A 17085-nucleotide genomic window follows, 5' to 3' on the forward strand; every position below is an offset into this window, starting at 1 on the left:
CAAATGTTTCCCGTAAAATCTTTATTTGTGATGGCAACATCATGCAAAAGAAAGCTCAGGAAAAAATCAAATCCTAACCAATTGGAATGATCTGCATGTGAAGACAACATCAAGGCAGATGTCTTTAAAATAAGGTAGTCATTCTGGTTCCAATTTAACAATGCCCGTAGAATCATGTTTGTCACAGATCAACAGCTAGATCTCTAAAGTGAGCTCAACAATACGCACATCACGTAGACAATTCTATGGACATTATCTTTTTTTGAAAGGAAAGATACACAAAATATATCTGAATAGAACAATGGCTTCAGGAGCTGATTTCTGCCTTGGTAGCCTATAGCATATTGCCATCGAATGAACTAATTTCAGAAGAGCCATTTTGAAATGACAGAATATGATAAATATAGATAGCCCATTGTAAGAAAATGTTGACGTAAATGTGAATTGAAAGCCATTTACAGCAATGCAGATGCGGCAGTTACTGTATCAGTGAAAACATTTGGGGCGCTGAGTGAGACCTCATATCCACCGAAAATGTACAGTTAACTCAAATAGCAGGTGACAGTTACTGGTAAATTCCAACTTCAAAAAAAATAAAAAATAGCCAGTTTGGGGAAATATTAAGTATTGACTAGGACATGAACAGTTTTAACTGCCATCTTTATACAGGAATGTACACTGGGTCAGAAAGACAAAACAAAGGTTTTCCAGCCAAGGGATACAACGCCTCCATTACACTTCCGCTCCATTGGGATTCAGGAAAAAAATACTATGTACATTTGAGATAAATGGTTTTAGTTAATATCCCACCCCAAGAAGTTGGCTCCAATGTTTTACAGTGCCAAATCAAAGGCAATTTGTTTTCACCTCTTTTGCTAACGTGTCAAATCAGAGTACACTTATGTAGAAAAATTCTTCCTTTTTTCTTCCTTTATACAGTGATAAAAAAAGGCTTGATGCATCAAACAGAAAGCTGCAGGATGGCCTCTTCAGGTTGATTCTAGGGTGTATTCAGCGAGGTGAAGCGTTCAAAGCGTTGCAGATAGAAATATAATGAATTGAGCTGACAACTATTATCTAGCTCTACATAATCATCTGTTCTACACAGTACATTTCTTTCTGAGAGCCCTTACGTTTGCACCCCCCTGAACAGGCCCATGGGTGTCGCTGATAGTGGTCAGGAGACAGGACAAACTGTAAAAGTCTCGCTCTCTGTCTCACGCATCTTACACTGGTGGGGGGAGTAGAGGGGGTGGGATGGAGGCAACGGTTTCCTTTGTCGCGCCATCCACGAGTCTGCCAAATTGATGATCTTTGGCACTTATGCTGGAAGACTCAGCTTCTTTCCTTTCAGTACTGAAACAGAGGAGAGATGTTTAGGTTCAACACTCCTGTTCAACCGATGCTCAGCACATTTTCTTCACATTAACAGATACCAGAGGCTCCTGGTGAGTGCTGAAAGTGACAAGCCAATCATATATACTGGACTTTAAGACCCTAGGCTTCCACATTGAGAGTAGGAGTAAAGTACCTGGTTAGTTAGCCAACGTATACAAATGCTGAACCATTATAGCTCCCACTTAATATAGAACGGGGTAAGATGAGACACTAGACTCAGAAGTCAAAGTTCATGCTAGCTTATTCACGCTGCACGGCCTCATTAAGTCACCATTGCACGATACACCCAGACCCATTTTCTTACATTTAGCTGCGTGTCAAAACCAGTACCCCATAGAATACTTAATGCCTCATTCACATTACATCTGAGCAGTCTGTAGAGATGTGCCAGATGTCATTCATTTAAATGGGGACTGTATGCAACAGTGTTGTATCACTGCGCACCCTGCAGTTGAAGGCTCTGTTGTGAAACGGATGTGCATACTTTTACATTTTTCCAAACTTTGCATTGTCATCAAGTGTGCTTCAGCGCAGCCAGAGTCCGTGTACAAGTACAGTGAGATGACTTTCTAGCAAGCTCTAAACCCAACAATGCAGTACTCAATATCAATGTAGTGCTAAAAATAACATAGAACAAAAACAAATGAGAAATAAAATAAAAACAAGCTAAATACAGGTGAACAAGATGTGATTTTCAGCAATGGTTTTATGGGATAGCTAGTGGCTTATAAACAATTATCCATTCCTATAAGTGAGTACTATTTTAATAGTATTGTTAAATACACATTGACCGCTAAGCCAATTATACTATGTGACTTGCCTCCCATTTGAGTTTGTTTTTATTTCTAATTATTAGGTGCAGGTCTCTAGCTACAATATCTTATGCATAGCCTAGCTTTTAGCTACCGTTAGCTAGCTGCTCTGTAAACTAGTTTAACTTGGTAGAAAATTTGAGAAACAATTTTAGGAAAAACTAAAATAAATGTTTTATTATCACCTGAAACAATATGTTTCTCCTGTCTAGAATGAAAGTCATTTTGCAATTTTCCAAAATAAATGTGATCTCTGACTAGAGACTCTCCTCAATCTTGTGTTGTGTCATCTTCATGCAATTTGGTTCCATTACTGGATGGAGTAGCGTCCATTAGCTACCGTCCAGTAGCGGAACCAGATTGCATGAAGATGTCATACGGCATAATGAAATAAGTCACGATGTGAATGGGGCATTACTCTAAGCACTCTTTGTAACAGTTTCGGCGACTGTAAGAGAAGTGAGTAAAAGGACACTACAGCGTCACACTTGGCACCAAACTTACTTAGGAAATAAGTTGGAAGACTGCAACTCGACTCACCTTTCGTTACGTACAGATAGAAGAAGTCGCAATAGAGGATTGTCTGAACAACACCGGCCACGATAGCGATCATGTCGAAGAACCCCTCCAAATAGAAGCGCCAGATCCAGTTGATGAGGTACAGGGCCCGGTACAGGCCCAGGAAGAACAGGTAGTGGGTAGTGATAGTCTCTGCCTCGCCAGTCTTACTGATCATGAAGAGCTGTGGCAAGATGGCCACCGACTCCAAGTAGATGGAGAATGTCCACAGGATCTGGAGGGAGAGAAGATAGGGAGAGAGAGCGGGAGTGTGTGGCTCTAAATCAGTTGCTGTATAAGACACTGATGCAGTATGCACTCATCATACCGAGACGTACGTGTGTGTGTGTGTGTGTGTGTGTGTGGACTTACCTCGAGAGGAGAGAAGTCGTGGTTGACAAGGAAAGCCAGCCCTCCCACGGGAACGACCAGAAACTCCACTCTGAAGGTGTCATGGTTACCGTCGTAGGTGGCCTTGAACTTAGTGTAGATCAGGTACACGGTGGCATACGCACAGCCAATGTAAATGACCTGAAACATAATACAATCCACTAGTCAAGGTGAGGACACATACAGCACACTGACTAGATGATCCCTTCACTAGAACTTGGAAGGCGAGTGTTTACATCCAAATTACTTTAACCCAAGGGTCTCCAACAGGTAGATTAGCTCGCAGCTCACCTGAGTGGCTCGCCAATCAATTCTAAAGTACATACATTTAAAAGTGTTCCGTTGCAAACTGTCAAACAAATCTCCCAGGTACTATCCAATAAAAGCCACATCCCACCTCTAGTTATCCACTATTGCCTCAAAAAGCCAAATGTAACATCCGCCAATAAATGTTCAGCAATATTGCCCCCCCCCCCCCGTCTGTTTGGTGTGCGCGTGTCTATCTAGACAGTTAGCGATGCTAATGAAAACCATCTTGTGGGTAGACCGAATGGGTTTCACAAAAAAACTCAAATCTCATTGAAATGTTAACTGCAAAGTAGGCTTACCTGACAGCACTATATTGATACAATCATTGGGTGGCCAGTGTTTTGCAAACTGCCATGACGTGCTACAGCAGTAGGCCAACAGCAGAAAATTGCTAGACCTACACATTCCTCTTGCTAGATGAGCAATTAAAGGGGAATTACACCAACAACAAATCTAAATCAGACCTCAATAATGGTCTTCTGATGAGATGTAAATATTTTCATGGACTCTGAACATACAATTATTCATAGCGAAACAATGAAAATATTGAGTAGCAAAATAAAAACAGGAAACAGAATTTGGGAAAATACTAAACATTTTAGATTATTTAGCAGGTATATTGACAGAAAACATACATTGTACATCACAGATCCAGGGAAGAGTTGCAGGGTAGAGAAGAATGTGCCAATTTGAAAGCTATTAAAAAAATGTAAGTAAACTTTATAGCTTGCAAAAGGTTAAAAACACACACACACGAAAAGGTTGCAGACCCGAGTTAACCAGTCTTCAGAAAGTACTCATACCCATTGACTTATTCCTCAGTGTTTTATATCCTGAAAATGTATTAAATTATACACACAATAACCCCATAATGACAAAGTGAAAATGTTTAGAAATGTTAGCAACTTAATTGAAAATAAAATGCATAAACATCCAATTTACTTAAGAATTCACACCTAGCCAATACTTTGTAGAAGCACTTTTGGCAGCAATTACAGCTTTGAGTTGTCTTTGGTACTGTATGTCTATCAGCTTTGCACATCTGGATTTGGGGATTTTCTCCCATTCTTCCTTGTAGATTTTCTCAAGCTCTTTTAAGTTGGATGGGGAGCTGCGGTGAACAGCAATCTTCAAGTTCTTCCACAGATTTTCAATAGGATTCACGTCTGGGATTTCCCTGTACTTGGAACCTAGTCTCCGCCACTGAAAAGCATCCCCATAGTATGACGCTGCCACCATGCTTCACGAAAGGGATGGTGTTAGAAGTGTGATGAGCTGTGCCTGGTTCTCCAGACACAGCACTTGCATTCAGGCCAAACATTTATATTTTTGTCTCAGACCAGAGAATATTTTGTCTTTCATGGTGACCACAGCACTTGCGTTACAAAAAAAACATTACACATACATGTTATTCAATCATTTTATCCACACTGCTCACTTGTGTCTACATGGCCAGGCGCTAAAATAGCTGAAAGTCCCACCCCCTCATTGGTTTTTAGGAGCATATACCCACGTGGGTGATTGAACGATTAACTGAGTTCCACACTCCAGTTGGTGATGATGCATTTTAATTATGCATTTTGCCAACCGCCATATAAAGTTCAAAGAAGAGATTATTAGAAACTAACTTGGTTTACCTTTAATTGTAGGAGTAGAGAACATTGTGCATTTCAGGTAAAATTACAACTCAATGGTTATATCCCAGGACAAATCAGCTAGCAACAGCACGCTAGCTAGCTGAATTGCCATGAATATTAATATGCTTTTCGACCAGTCCCCAAATTAATATAATTGGTTCGGAGTTTGTTTTGATATTTCAACCAGTGAGTCCTGATCGCATCTGGACAAAATCAACATGTGCGCGATGACGCACGCAGTCTAGTCAGCATGTCTTTCACCTGCCTTTTTGCAAACTCCAGGTGTATTGTTATGTGCCTTTTTCCTAATAGTCACTTCCATCTGGCCACTCTCTCAAGGCCCAGATTGGTTGAGGTGCTGTAGAGACTGTTGTCCTTCTAGCAGGTTCTCCCATCTCAGCCAAGGAACTATGTAGTTCTGTCAGAGTGGTCATTGGGTTCTTGGTCACCTCCCTGACCAAGGTCCCTCATGCCCGGTACTCAGTTTGGTTGGACAGCCAGCTCTAGGCAGTCTGGGTAGTTCATGTTTTTTTCCATTTCCCAATGGAGACCACTGTGGAAATTGTTTTATACCCTTCCCTAGATATACAGTAGGAAGAAAAAGTATGTGAACCCTTTAGAATTACCTGGAGTTCTGCATAAATTGGTAATACAATGTTATGATCTTCATCTAAGTCACAACAATAGACACAGTCTGCTTAAACTAATAACAAACTATACTGTTTCATGGCTTTCTTGAACACACCGTGTAAACATTCACAGTGCAGGGTTGGAAAAGTATGTGAACCCTTGGATTTAATAACTGGTTAACCCCTTTTTGGCAGCAATAACCTCAACCAAACTATTTCTGTAGTTGTGGATCAGACCTGCACAACAGTCAGGAGGAATTTTGGACCATTCCGCTTTACAAAACTGTATCAGTTCAGCAATATTCTTGGAATGTCTGGTGTGAACTGCTCTTTTAAGGTCATGCCACAGCATCCCAATCGATTTGAGGTCAGGACTATGACTGGGCCACTCCAGAAGGCGTATTTTCTTCTGTTGAAGCTATTCTGTCGTTGATTTACTTCTGTGTTTTTGGTTGTCCTGTGGACATTCTCCTGCAAAATGTCTTGATAAACTTGGGAATTCATTTTTCCATCAATGATAGCAAGCTGTCCAGGCCCTGAGGCAGCAAAGCAGCTCAAACCATGACGCTCCCTCCACCATACTTTACAGTTGGGATGAGGTGTTGATGTTGGTGTGCTGGGCCTTTTCTCCACAGTGTTGTGTGTTCCTTCCAAACAACTCAACTGTAGTTTCATCTGTCCACAGAATATTTTGCCAGTAGCTCTGTGGAACATCCAGGTGCTCTTTTGAGAACTTCAGACGTGCAGTAATGTTTTTTTTGACAGCAGTAGCTTCTTCCGTGGTGTCCTCCCACAAACACCATTCTTGTTTAGTGTTTTATGTATTGTAGACTCGTCAACAGAGATGTTAGCATGTTCCAGACATTTCTGTAAGTCTTTAGCTGACACTCTAGGATTCTTCTTAACCTCATTGCGCATTCTGCACTGTGCTCTTGCAGTCATCTTTGCAGGACGGCAACTCCTAGGGAGAGTAGCAACAGTGCCGAACTTTCTCCATTTATAGACTATTTGTCTTACTGTGGACTGATGATCATCAAGGCTTTTAGAGATACTTTTGGAACCCTTTCCAGCTTTAGGCAAGGCAACAATTCTTAATCTTAGGTCTTCTGTGATCTATTTTGATCGAGGCCTGGTTCACATTAGGCAATGCTTCGAGCAAACTCAAATTTGAGTGTTTTTCTTTAATGGGGCACGGCAGCTCTAACCAACATCTCCAATCTCGTCTCATTGGACTCCAGGTTAGCGGACTCCTGACTCCAATTAGCTTTTGGAGAAGTCATTAGCCTAGGTGTTAACATACGTTTTCCAACCAACACTGAATGTTTAAATTATGTATTCAATATAGATAAGAAAAATACAATCATTTATGTGTTTAGTTTAAGCACACTGTCTATTGTTCTGACATAAGATGAAGAACAGATTTAGTCAAATTTACACCGAAATCCAGGTAATTCCAAATGGTTCACATACTTTCTTGCCACTGTATGCATCATCACAATTTCATCTTGCAGATCTATGGACTGTTCCTTCAACTTCATGGTATAGTTTCTGCTCTGACATGCACTGTCAATTGTGTTTCTTTCAAAATCACATCCCAAAAAATTGAATTGGCCACAGGTGGACCCCAATCAAGTTGTGACAGGAAGATCAAAGAAAATTGGATGCACATGAGCTCAATTTGGAGTGTCATAGCAAATGGATGTCAATACTTATGTAAATGAGATTTCTGTATTTCATTTTAAATACATTTGCAAACATGTTTTCACTGTCATGCGGTATTGTGTGTAGAGGAGTGAGAAAAAGAGAATTTTATGCATTTTGAATTCAGGCTGTAACAAAATGTTGAATAAATGAAGGGTTTTGAATACTTTGAAGGCACTTGACATCTTACTAAAAGCAACCTCAGATAGATGAGAAAAGTTAGCAAATTATCTGCTTGTTGGGTTTTAAAATGTACTAACTAGCGGTATCCATAGTTAGAGGTATACGTTTTGGACATACCCACTCACATACACCAATGAACCTTGGATATTCAAGGGTGTGTCAACTTATCAGTACTTCAATATTGACTCGTGAATAGATCGCTCTACTACAGAGCACGGGTGGGGTGTGTTGGTGCACAAAGAGCTGTAAGAGGATGAGCCTGCCACCCTCATGGAGGTGAGGGGGTCTATGGTGTTGGTGTCTCACCTTCATGGTGGTGTTGTAGAGGGAGATGAAGGAGGTGAGCAGGTCCAGGTAGCGCGTGGTGAACACCAAGGCGAACAGGATCTGACTCTTCCCTGAGATACCTGTCAGAGAGACAACCAACCAACGGGTGTATGAGACGTCAAATGTTGCTCTTCTCTACCAAACTCACAACAGTCCCCCAAGAGTGTATCTCAAAAGCCTTAAGAAATTCCTCTTCTTGTCCTTCATCTGAAATTGTTGTGCAATCCTTCCTTAGAGTGACCACGGATGTGACGCGACAGGGTTGGTGTGAGGCTAAGAAGTGGAATCCTTGCTTTCACCTATCCAATCAGATCAGTGTAACTTCCCAGGGAGGAACAGGTACTCTGGTGGCCTCTTGATAGGAATCCAAACCTGGCAAGCTAATTTTATCCCATTTCACAGGCTAACCCAGTTAGACCCTGCACCAGGCTTCTGTCTTCTCTAGCATGGCCAGATAAGACACCACCCGATGTCACAGGAAGGCCATAAAGATCATCAAGGACAACAACCACCCGAACCACTGCCTGTTCACCCCGCTATCATCCAGAAGGCAAGGTCAGTACAGGTGCATCAAAGCTGGGACCGAGAGACTGAAAAACAGCTTATATCTCAAGGCCATCAGACTGTTAAACAGCCATCACTAACATTGAGTGGCTGCTGCCAACACACTGACTCAACTCCAGCCACTTTAATAATGGGAATTGATGTAAAATATATCACTAGCCACTTTAAACAATGCTACTTAATATAATGTTTACATACCCTACATTATTCATCTCATATGTCTATGTATATACTGTACTCTATATCATCTACTGCATATTTATGTAATACATGTATCACTAGCCACTTTAAACTATGCCACTTTGTTTACATACTCATCTCATATGTATATACTGTACTCGATACCATCTACTGCATCTTGCCTATGCCGTTCTGTACCATCACTCATTCACATATCTTTATGTACATTTTCTTTATCCCTTTACACTTGTGTGAATATGGTAGTAGTTTTGGAATTGTTAGGTTAGATTACTCGTTGGTTATTACTGCATTGTCGGAACTAGAAGCACAAGCATTTCGCTACACTCGCATTAACATCTGCTAACCATGTGTATGTGACAAATAACATTTGATTTGAATTGATAGTGATGACAGTGATAAGAACTTAGACTTCCAAGGCGTTTTATTACAGGCAATCTAAACAGGCATAGACTCACAGCTGCCCCTCAGAAGGCCTGCCTGCAAACACTCAAGTGGCAACCTGTCCCCTCACACCCACTTGTAGTCAACCTCCCAATACATTAATAACGCCGCTGGTCTAGAGTATACTAAAAAATGTATTCAACTTCAGTGGTTTGGTTATGTTCCTAATGACAGGCACAGTACCTAAGCATAAACAGATTTTTGCCTGACTGGAATTGGTGTCACAAATCCAAACTCTTGTGGGCCACCTGCCAACTGAAGTTGTTGATACATGACAGGTGTCAGTGACTCCTCAGATAATGCATCCTAAACCTGACCTTCAACCCCAAACTAGTTCTCACAACAGACTATGCAAGAAACCTTGTATTCCCAGGGGACATTGGAATTGAACTAATTAAATTTTGTATAAGGTAAAGTCAATATTCTGCTCTAGCTGTGTATTCGACAGCTATTTCTCTTATCCGCGTTTAAGTAAAAGCGCTGCTGCCACGTCACAGGTCAGGCCAGGGTAGCATCGGCGTTCAAATCAACTGGGAACTCAGAAGAATAAATATCATGTCGTCAGTGACGATTCAGGTCGGACAGTCTAAACACTAGAAAGAGGCGTAAGTTTTCGAGTTGGATGGCTGGTCATAACGATTTTTCCCCAATCTGAGCTCGTTTGTTTCCGAGCTCCCAGATCCTATACAACAGGGATAATTGCATTTTTTTCCGTTCTTTAACTAGCCAGTCAGTTAAGAAATAATTCGTATTAGTGGGTTAACTGCCTTGTACAGGGGCAGAACGAAATTTGTACCTTTTCAGCTCGGGGGATTCGATCTAGCAACCTTTCGGTTACTGGCCCAACGCTTTAACCACTACGCTACCTGATGCATGACATATCACACAGGGAAACGGGTTAATAGTGCCCCCAAACTGACATGCGCAAATCTGTTGCCTGACATAGCAGCTAGCTGGTCAGCAAATGAATGGGATACTCAACTAGTTGATGTTGGTGTCTTGTTAATTAGCTGTACAAGCGAACTAACGATAACCAACCAAAAGTGTCATGATCACTGGGATTTAGGTGATTTAATTTGGCTAGGTGTATTTCGGCCTTTCCCAACATTATTAACAAGGCCGTGCTAGCATCAATGTTAACAATCTGGTTTGCTATAAAGCCGCAAGCGCTAACGTCGTTACCGAGCTAAGGAAACGTTGCTAGCTGGAATGAAGATGTCAATCGGAGATGTGTGCAGGCTGCAAATACTCCAAATGGGAATCTTACTCACCGGCACAGGACCTGGTTTTCCATATTTTTAGAAGTAGAATAATGATGGCTGCTAAATGGGAAAGATCGCCGGTGAGTCTGAAAATGTTCATGATTCTGCTGGGTATTGAAGGCGGCTTTGCCTTCGCTAGCACGAACTTATGCCCGTCAAAACAAATTCGACCTTCTAGCCCCCGTTACTGACGAGTTTAAAACCTTACAAGAGGTTCTGTCAGGCACCTAAATGGACGTTTTCATCGGTCTGAACGGGAAAATGTCGAGTAATGCGCGACGTGGCCAAAGATATCGGCGCCCAAATGCAAGTCGGGAAAAACTTGACGTTCGCGGAATGGGACACGCCGGTGGGAGGGGCACGTCCGTGATCACATAAATTGAATTTCTATTCATTATTTTTAACTAGTCTATTTATTAAAAAACGGACTAATCCACAGACCGAACTGAGAATTTGACATTGGATTGAACAACTACATTGGAGAGTATTTTCAAATAAGCTTAAATAGACTTAAGTCACTCAAATGCACATCATACATTACATTGGCATCCAAGACATCCTTCATGCAAATTACATCCTTTCTGATACATACTGCACCTACGTCATCTCAAACGTCCACTGCACTTTAAATATAAAAAAGTGAATATGAAGGTCAAGAATGACATAAGTCACAGAAAAAATATTTTAATTGTTGAGGTGATATTACTTTACGTAAAATACAGTGACTGGAACATTAAAGTAAACTTGTTCTGCTGCCTATAAAACTAGATGGGAGATATTCACTGACAAGGCCTCACATTGCTATAAATAATCAACCCAGATGTCATTGTAACAGAACGTTACTGCCCAGTTGATAATACAACAGTTAGAAACAGTGTGCTTATAATTAAACCTTAAGACAAATAGACTGGTGGGAAGGAATTCCCTCCATCTGTGCTTGACTAAATCAATTAGATCAACCGGTTCATATGTACAGTATCACAATGTTATTGTTGGAGAAATTACCAACTAAGCCAGAATAAGACAATACATTTACATCACTATACGTCAACCAAGAACAGACAATTTCCAGTGATATGTTGGCACAGAAGATGAAATCCTCCCTCCCTATCATTTACAGAGTTGTGTTATTATATTCCAATCAAGTTATTATATTCAATGGCAAACATCAATTTTTTTGTTTCTTAGACTGTAGAGGTATGACACAGTATGACACGACAGTTGGTAAACAGTGGAGCTACCCGAGTTTCAAACCAGGATTCCCCAGCTGACTTTAAAGAGAAAGTGGTAATGTAAATGAGAAATACTCTCAATGTAATTAAGAAAATCTTACTTAACCTTCACTAATTCAATACAAATCCAGCAGCCAGTCAGAAAGCCTTCTACTGTATCTACTGTACACAGATGCTCTAGGAAAGGTCAGCTGATGCATCTCAATAGTCTAAAGTTGCTTCCTCTCCTCGATCTGCACTCATCTGAAAACAAAGGATGGGTAAAAGCAACAGTTGAGCATGACTCCATCAGGGTCACCAATAGGAATCAGCCAAATAAGTTGGAAGTCCCACCCAGTTGACTACATTAAAATGGTGGAAGCCCTAAATGGCGCTGACCATGCTAATACAGCCTTTTGGCCTCTAGAGGACTTTATCATTGGCCCTGTTTGAGAGCATCAAATCCATGATGCATTGTGGACAAATGGTGACTGACATAACGATCTAAAAATAATAAACAAGTTGTTATGTATGGTGCTAAATCATTTGTAGATCAGTCAGTCAGCAGTCACCTGCACTGTGGAACCAGCCCATTATCTATGGTTCAGTCTCGTTGGAAGGACGGTTGGTTGTTTTAGGATAATGCAGATGAAGGAAGGAGATGAGGATGCAAATGTGGATAATTGAGATGCACCCCAAGATACAGTAACTGACTTCACTCCTCCACAGGTTTCAGGACGAAGACAGCATCATCCAGTACATAGTAATCTTTGTACATGTCTCCCTCACACAGGTACGGCAGCCGAGTCACTGCCTCCACCTCAAACCCCACTTCCCGGAACACCTCATTGGACAGGTTGGTGACTTGCTCCTCCCATTTCTTCCCCTTCACTTTGATGTGCTCTCTAGGGCGCTGCCACTTCCCACCTAGAGACAGAAAAAACACAGATTCAGGAGACCAATCTAGAAAAGGCCTTGTGGCAGCCAAAACAATAAAAGTATTCTACCTGTCTCCATATATTTTATTTTAAATACCGTTACTACCTGCCCGAAAGCAGCTCCATACACATTCACACAAATATCTCATTGACATCAACATATGATTTAGCTGGAAGTCTCAAGTAAGGACATGGCCCTAAGTCTTCAACCTGTATCACTGATTTGTGCTCCATCTCACCTATCTCCACCCAGGGCTGGAAGGGCAGGACAGCGGCCAGGATGAGTCTTCCCGTGCTGGGCACCAGCGAGCGGTGGATGCCCCTGAGGAGATCCAGGGGGTCGTCACAGCGGTCTAGCAGGTTCAGACAGCTGATCAGGTCATACTGGAACCCAGTATGCTGCCATTCATCAATGCCTAAAAGCCTAAGAGAAAGAAGAGGACATCAGAGACTGTGTATGGTGTGTAATGTGTGTGTATCACTTACCTGTACTTCTTCCTCTGGAGGTGCCACTTCATGGGAGGAGAAACCTCAGTGGCGTAGACCTCTCTGAAGTGGGCTCCCATCACCTCAGTGACGCCCCCATCCCCGGCCCCTAGGTCCAGCAGTCTCTCCCCTCGCCACTCGGGGGCGACGCGAAGCAGCTGCTGGAGCTGATCTGCAGAGAACACAAACATAGAGCCACGACCTAGGAACCTGGGAGAGAAGTAGAGAAAGGATAATAATGAGTGAGGGGTACAGCACCTGGACAAAACATATTGAGAGGCGAGAAAAGAGCAAGCAGAGACCCAAAACAGGAGGGTGTGAGAGACAGAATGACAGCATTAAAACACAGTTTCCCTACCCATTGATGGATGTGCGTGACACCAGGGGGCTGAGGACAGTGGAAATGAAGGAGTGGTAGAACTGGGTGAACATCCAGCCAGACTTTTCTATGCTGCGTCTCAGAAAAGCCTGGGTGTCCTGGTCCAGATGGCTCTGCACAAACAGAGGCCTAACCACCTCCCCCAACAGGTCTGGGGAGCACTTGTACCACTGAGGAGCAGGGAGGGGAAAGGAGGAGAAATGAGAGAGTGCAAGAGAGTGAAAATTACTCATTACCACAACACTGGTTAATCCGGTTATTTGTGTCAATCTCTTCATAAATACGGACATAAAATAAAAGCTCTTGAATAATTTATTAGGAAATACGACTTCTTTTCCACCTGGCAACCAAGGAAATACAGTCGCTGGTTCTTGCTGAATGCACAATTTTCCTTTAAAATGCTCACTTCCGCAAAATTATGTCAGGGAGAAGTGTGATATTCTGCCAGTAAATAGTGTAATTGTTTAAAGGTAACTCTGTAGTTAGACACTTACCTCTTGGGTTTCTTGTCCGGATTCTTCGCTTTCGCTTATCATGTTCATGAAAAGTGAACGAGCGAGTGGACTGCGCACGTACTTCCCTGTCCACATCTTTCTAGTACCGAGCAGAAAGGCGATGTAGCCCAACACCCACGCTACAAAAAGCAATGTCCTCAGCTGTAGATGACACATACCGACAATAACGCAACAGATTTGGCAGCTATTGGAAAAGTGCCTGCTGCAACCTGGTTGTTCACTAACTGGTCACTAGATTTTCAAGTTGTTAGACAGATGTAATATTAGATAAACTAGCCAGAGAGTATCCAATTGTGATAGCACACGCAGTGCATACCTTCAGGTCCAAACATAACAAACACACAAACCTGAAGGCGTGGTGACCTTTTGGAGTCCACATGTTATTTATTCGACATCTTAATCCGTTGTGCAAATACTTTCAGCTCAATTCGAATTGCCTTGTGACGGTCACATCTGAAGACTGCCAGCCTAGCAATGCTACGTTCAAAACAACTGGGAAATATCAGAGTTCTGTGCATTCAAAACAACTAAGAACTACGAAAAATAACGACCCCCGACTGGTAAATTTCGTTTTCAACAGTCATCCACCCGGAATTCCAAATCGGGAACACGGGCCTCTTTCTAGAGCTCCGACTTTCCGACCTGAAGTTCGCTGACGTTATGTTTCGTCATGACTCGTTTTTTCCGAGTTCCCAAGTTGTCTTGAAAGCACCATAAACCTACAAAAAAGGATAGGGGGTAAAAATCTGGAAATACACGTTTGCTTCCTGTGTTACATCTAAATAGTTCCCACATAGTCTTGTCCAACAATTAATTGTTTTCTTTAACCTTTATTTAACAATGCACACCCCAAACCACACATCGGCAGAGATGGATGGCATTTTCAATCACCTCAACGGTTTCAGTTGTCTGGTGTGACTTAACGTTAAGTGGAGAGACAAGACGTACAGAGACATTTCTGGGGAGGTAGCATATTTGTAGTTATTAACTGTGTGGTTCCAGCCCTGAATGCTGATTGGCTGACATACCACTGGTAGGAGAAAACATGTAGTTTTACTGAGCTAATTACGTTGGTAACCAGTTGATAATAGCAATAAGGCACCTTTGGGGTTTGTGGTATATGGCCAATATACCACGGCTAAAAGGGCTGTGTCCAGGCACTCTGCGATGTGTCGTACATAAGAACAGCCCTTAGCCGTGGTATATTGGCCATATACCACACCCCGGCATAACTTATTGCCTAATTATACATAAGCTATTGGAGTTAGGTAGGACGTGTTTTAAATGGCATACAGGTCTGTTCTGACTTTACACGGTTATTGTTCTATAGTTATTAATACTTATTTCCAAAAAAGGTCTTAGGAACGTTTATATGTAAAACATTTTTTATTCAATTATTTTATGATCAGTTTTCATATGTACTTAAAATAGTAGGTACCCTTTTATTTAAATTATTATTTGTTGTTTTATTTCTCAGAATAGTTCCTGTTTACACTAAAGAGGGTTTTTAGTCTCTCTTACTACAAGAACCCTTGGTTGAACTTGAACATAATTTCCAGTTGAGTTGAATTTCAAAGGTTATGGAATAAGCTATTTTCACTTTAATTGACTTAAATGGTGCAGATCTCGGTTCCTTATCGTTTACGTTCACTGCTCCTACGTCTTTGACTCATCCTACTACAGTTTATACTTTTATATAATCTTTGCTGTTTTGTCTTTGTCTATATTATCTCTTAATGCTAGGGGGTTACGAAACAGTGTGAAGCGCAAGGCCTTATTTTTATTTGCTAAACAATTTCGAACAGATTTTTGCTTTTTTCAAGAGTCTCACTAAATTTTGGCTGATGCCAACTTCTGGAGGTCACAGTGGGGCAACGATATTTGGCTTTCCCATGGATCTGAACGCTCCGCTAGAGTCACTACAATGAAAAATACCTTTGGTGGTAATATTCTACACTCGGAATGTGACCCCTTTGGTCACTTTATTTGTCTTGTGATCAGTTACAATGACATTATGCTCATTACTGTAAACTTCTACAGGTACAACACCAAACATGAGAATGATCAGTTACAATGACATTACGCTCATTACTGTAAACTTCTACGGGTACAACACCAAACATGATAATGATGAGTTGCTTGAATCTATAGAGAAACATATACTTCATTGGTTATCTAAATTTCCCAATTCGTTATTATTGATAGGAGGGGACTTTAACATTACAATAGATAATTCAACTGATAGATGGCCCCCAGGTAGCCCAACCAATCAGAATTTGAGTTTAATACTTTTTATGGAAAAGTTTGATCTTATATATGGAGAGAGAGGTTTCCGGCCGAAAGATCATTCACTTGGAGTAACAAAACGGGCTCCAGACAATCCAGAATAGATTTTTGGCTTATATCCAAATGTATTGATAGTGAGTGTGTTACTACAAATATTTGTACTACTCCCCTCACAGACCATAAGGCTATTTACATTGATATCAAAATATTTACCCCTGAAAAGAACCTTGGTAGAGCATCCTACTGGAAGCTAAATAGCTCATTATTAAATAATGATATAGTTACATTTGAGGTTAAAGATCTGCTCTCACACTTTTGGGAAAAGGCTTGTGAAGAAAAATCTTATTGCAAGAACTGGGAGCTCTTTAAATTTGAGGTGTCCAAATACCTTAGAAAATATGGTAGTAATCTTGCTAAGACCAGAAGAGCTGAGGAGGAAAAGGTGATCATTAAGATAACTTCCCTTTCTCAGAGGTCCCCAGCTGACCTCTTGGGGGAGGAGAAGATGGAACTAATTGAGTTACAAAATAAACTGGATAACATATATAAATTAAAAGCAGAAGGAGCCTTTATTAGATCTAGGAAAAAATGGATTGAGGAGGGGGAACAGAATTCATCCTATTTCTTTAGACTTGAGAAATTTCACTCTAAAAATAACACTATCCATAAGTTAAACATTGATGGTGTTATTATAGATGACCAAAAATTAATCGCTAAATACTGCAGCAATTTTTACAGAAAATTGTATAGCTCTACGTACTGTCAGGAATCCACAGATATGTTTTTTAACTCACTGAATAATGTTCACTCTATCAGTGATATAGAATCTAAACAGTGTGATGAACCCATCAAAGTTGA

The 17085-nt window shown here is 41.1% G+C and overlaps 2 protein-coding genes across 3 annotated transcripts; both read right to left on the bottom strand.

Moving 5' to 3' along the window:
- Positions 1-6: 6 nt before the first annotated feature.
- On the bottom strand, positions 7-10772 carry LOC110502849 (ER lumen protein-retaining receptor 2). Its single transcript, XM_021581183.3, has 5 exons — positions 10422-10772; positions 7924-8024; positions 3141-3299; positions 2751-3003; positions 7-1356 (listed from the first exon to the last, which is right to left on the bottom strand). The coding sequence occupies exons 1-5, from the start codon at positions 10510-10512 to the stop codon at positions 1322-1324; spliced, it is 639 nt and encodes a 212-aa protein (XP_021436858.1). The 5' UTR covers positions 10513-10772; the 3' UTR covers positions 7-1321.
- Positions 10773-11080: 308 nt separating this feature from the next.
- mettl9 (methyltransferase 9, His-X-His N1-histidine) lies at positions 11081-14889 on the bottom strand. Of its 2 annotated transcripts, XM_021581181.3 has the most exons (6): positions 14289-14889; positions 13921-14082; positions 13406-13596; positions 13048-13257; positions 12801-12985; positions 11081-12550 (listed from the first exon to the last, which is right to left on the bottom strand). In XM_021581181.3, exons 2-6 carry the CDS (start codon positions 14014-14016, stop codon positions 12339-12341), a joined length of 894 nt encoding a protein of 297 aa, XP_021436856.1. In that variant the 5' UTR covers positions 14017-14082; positions 14289-14889; the 3' UTR covers positions 11081-12338. The 2 variants fall into 2 exon arrangements, with proteins under 2 accessions (XP_021436856.1, XP_021436855.1); XM_021581180.3 differs by having other exon boundaries at positions 13921-14671.
- Positions 14890-17085: the final 2196 nt, after the last annotated feature.

Source organism: Oncorhynchus mykiss, chromosome 23, assembly GCF_057628025.1.
Source record: "Oncorhynchus mykiss isolate SJ-2025 chromosome 23, ASM5762802v1, whole genome shotgun sequence".
Lineage (NCBI taxonomy): Eukaryota > Metazoa > Chordata > Actinopteri > Salmoniformes > Salmonidae > Oncorhynchus > Oncorhynchus mykiss.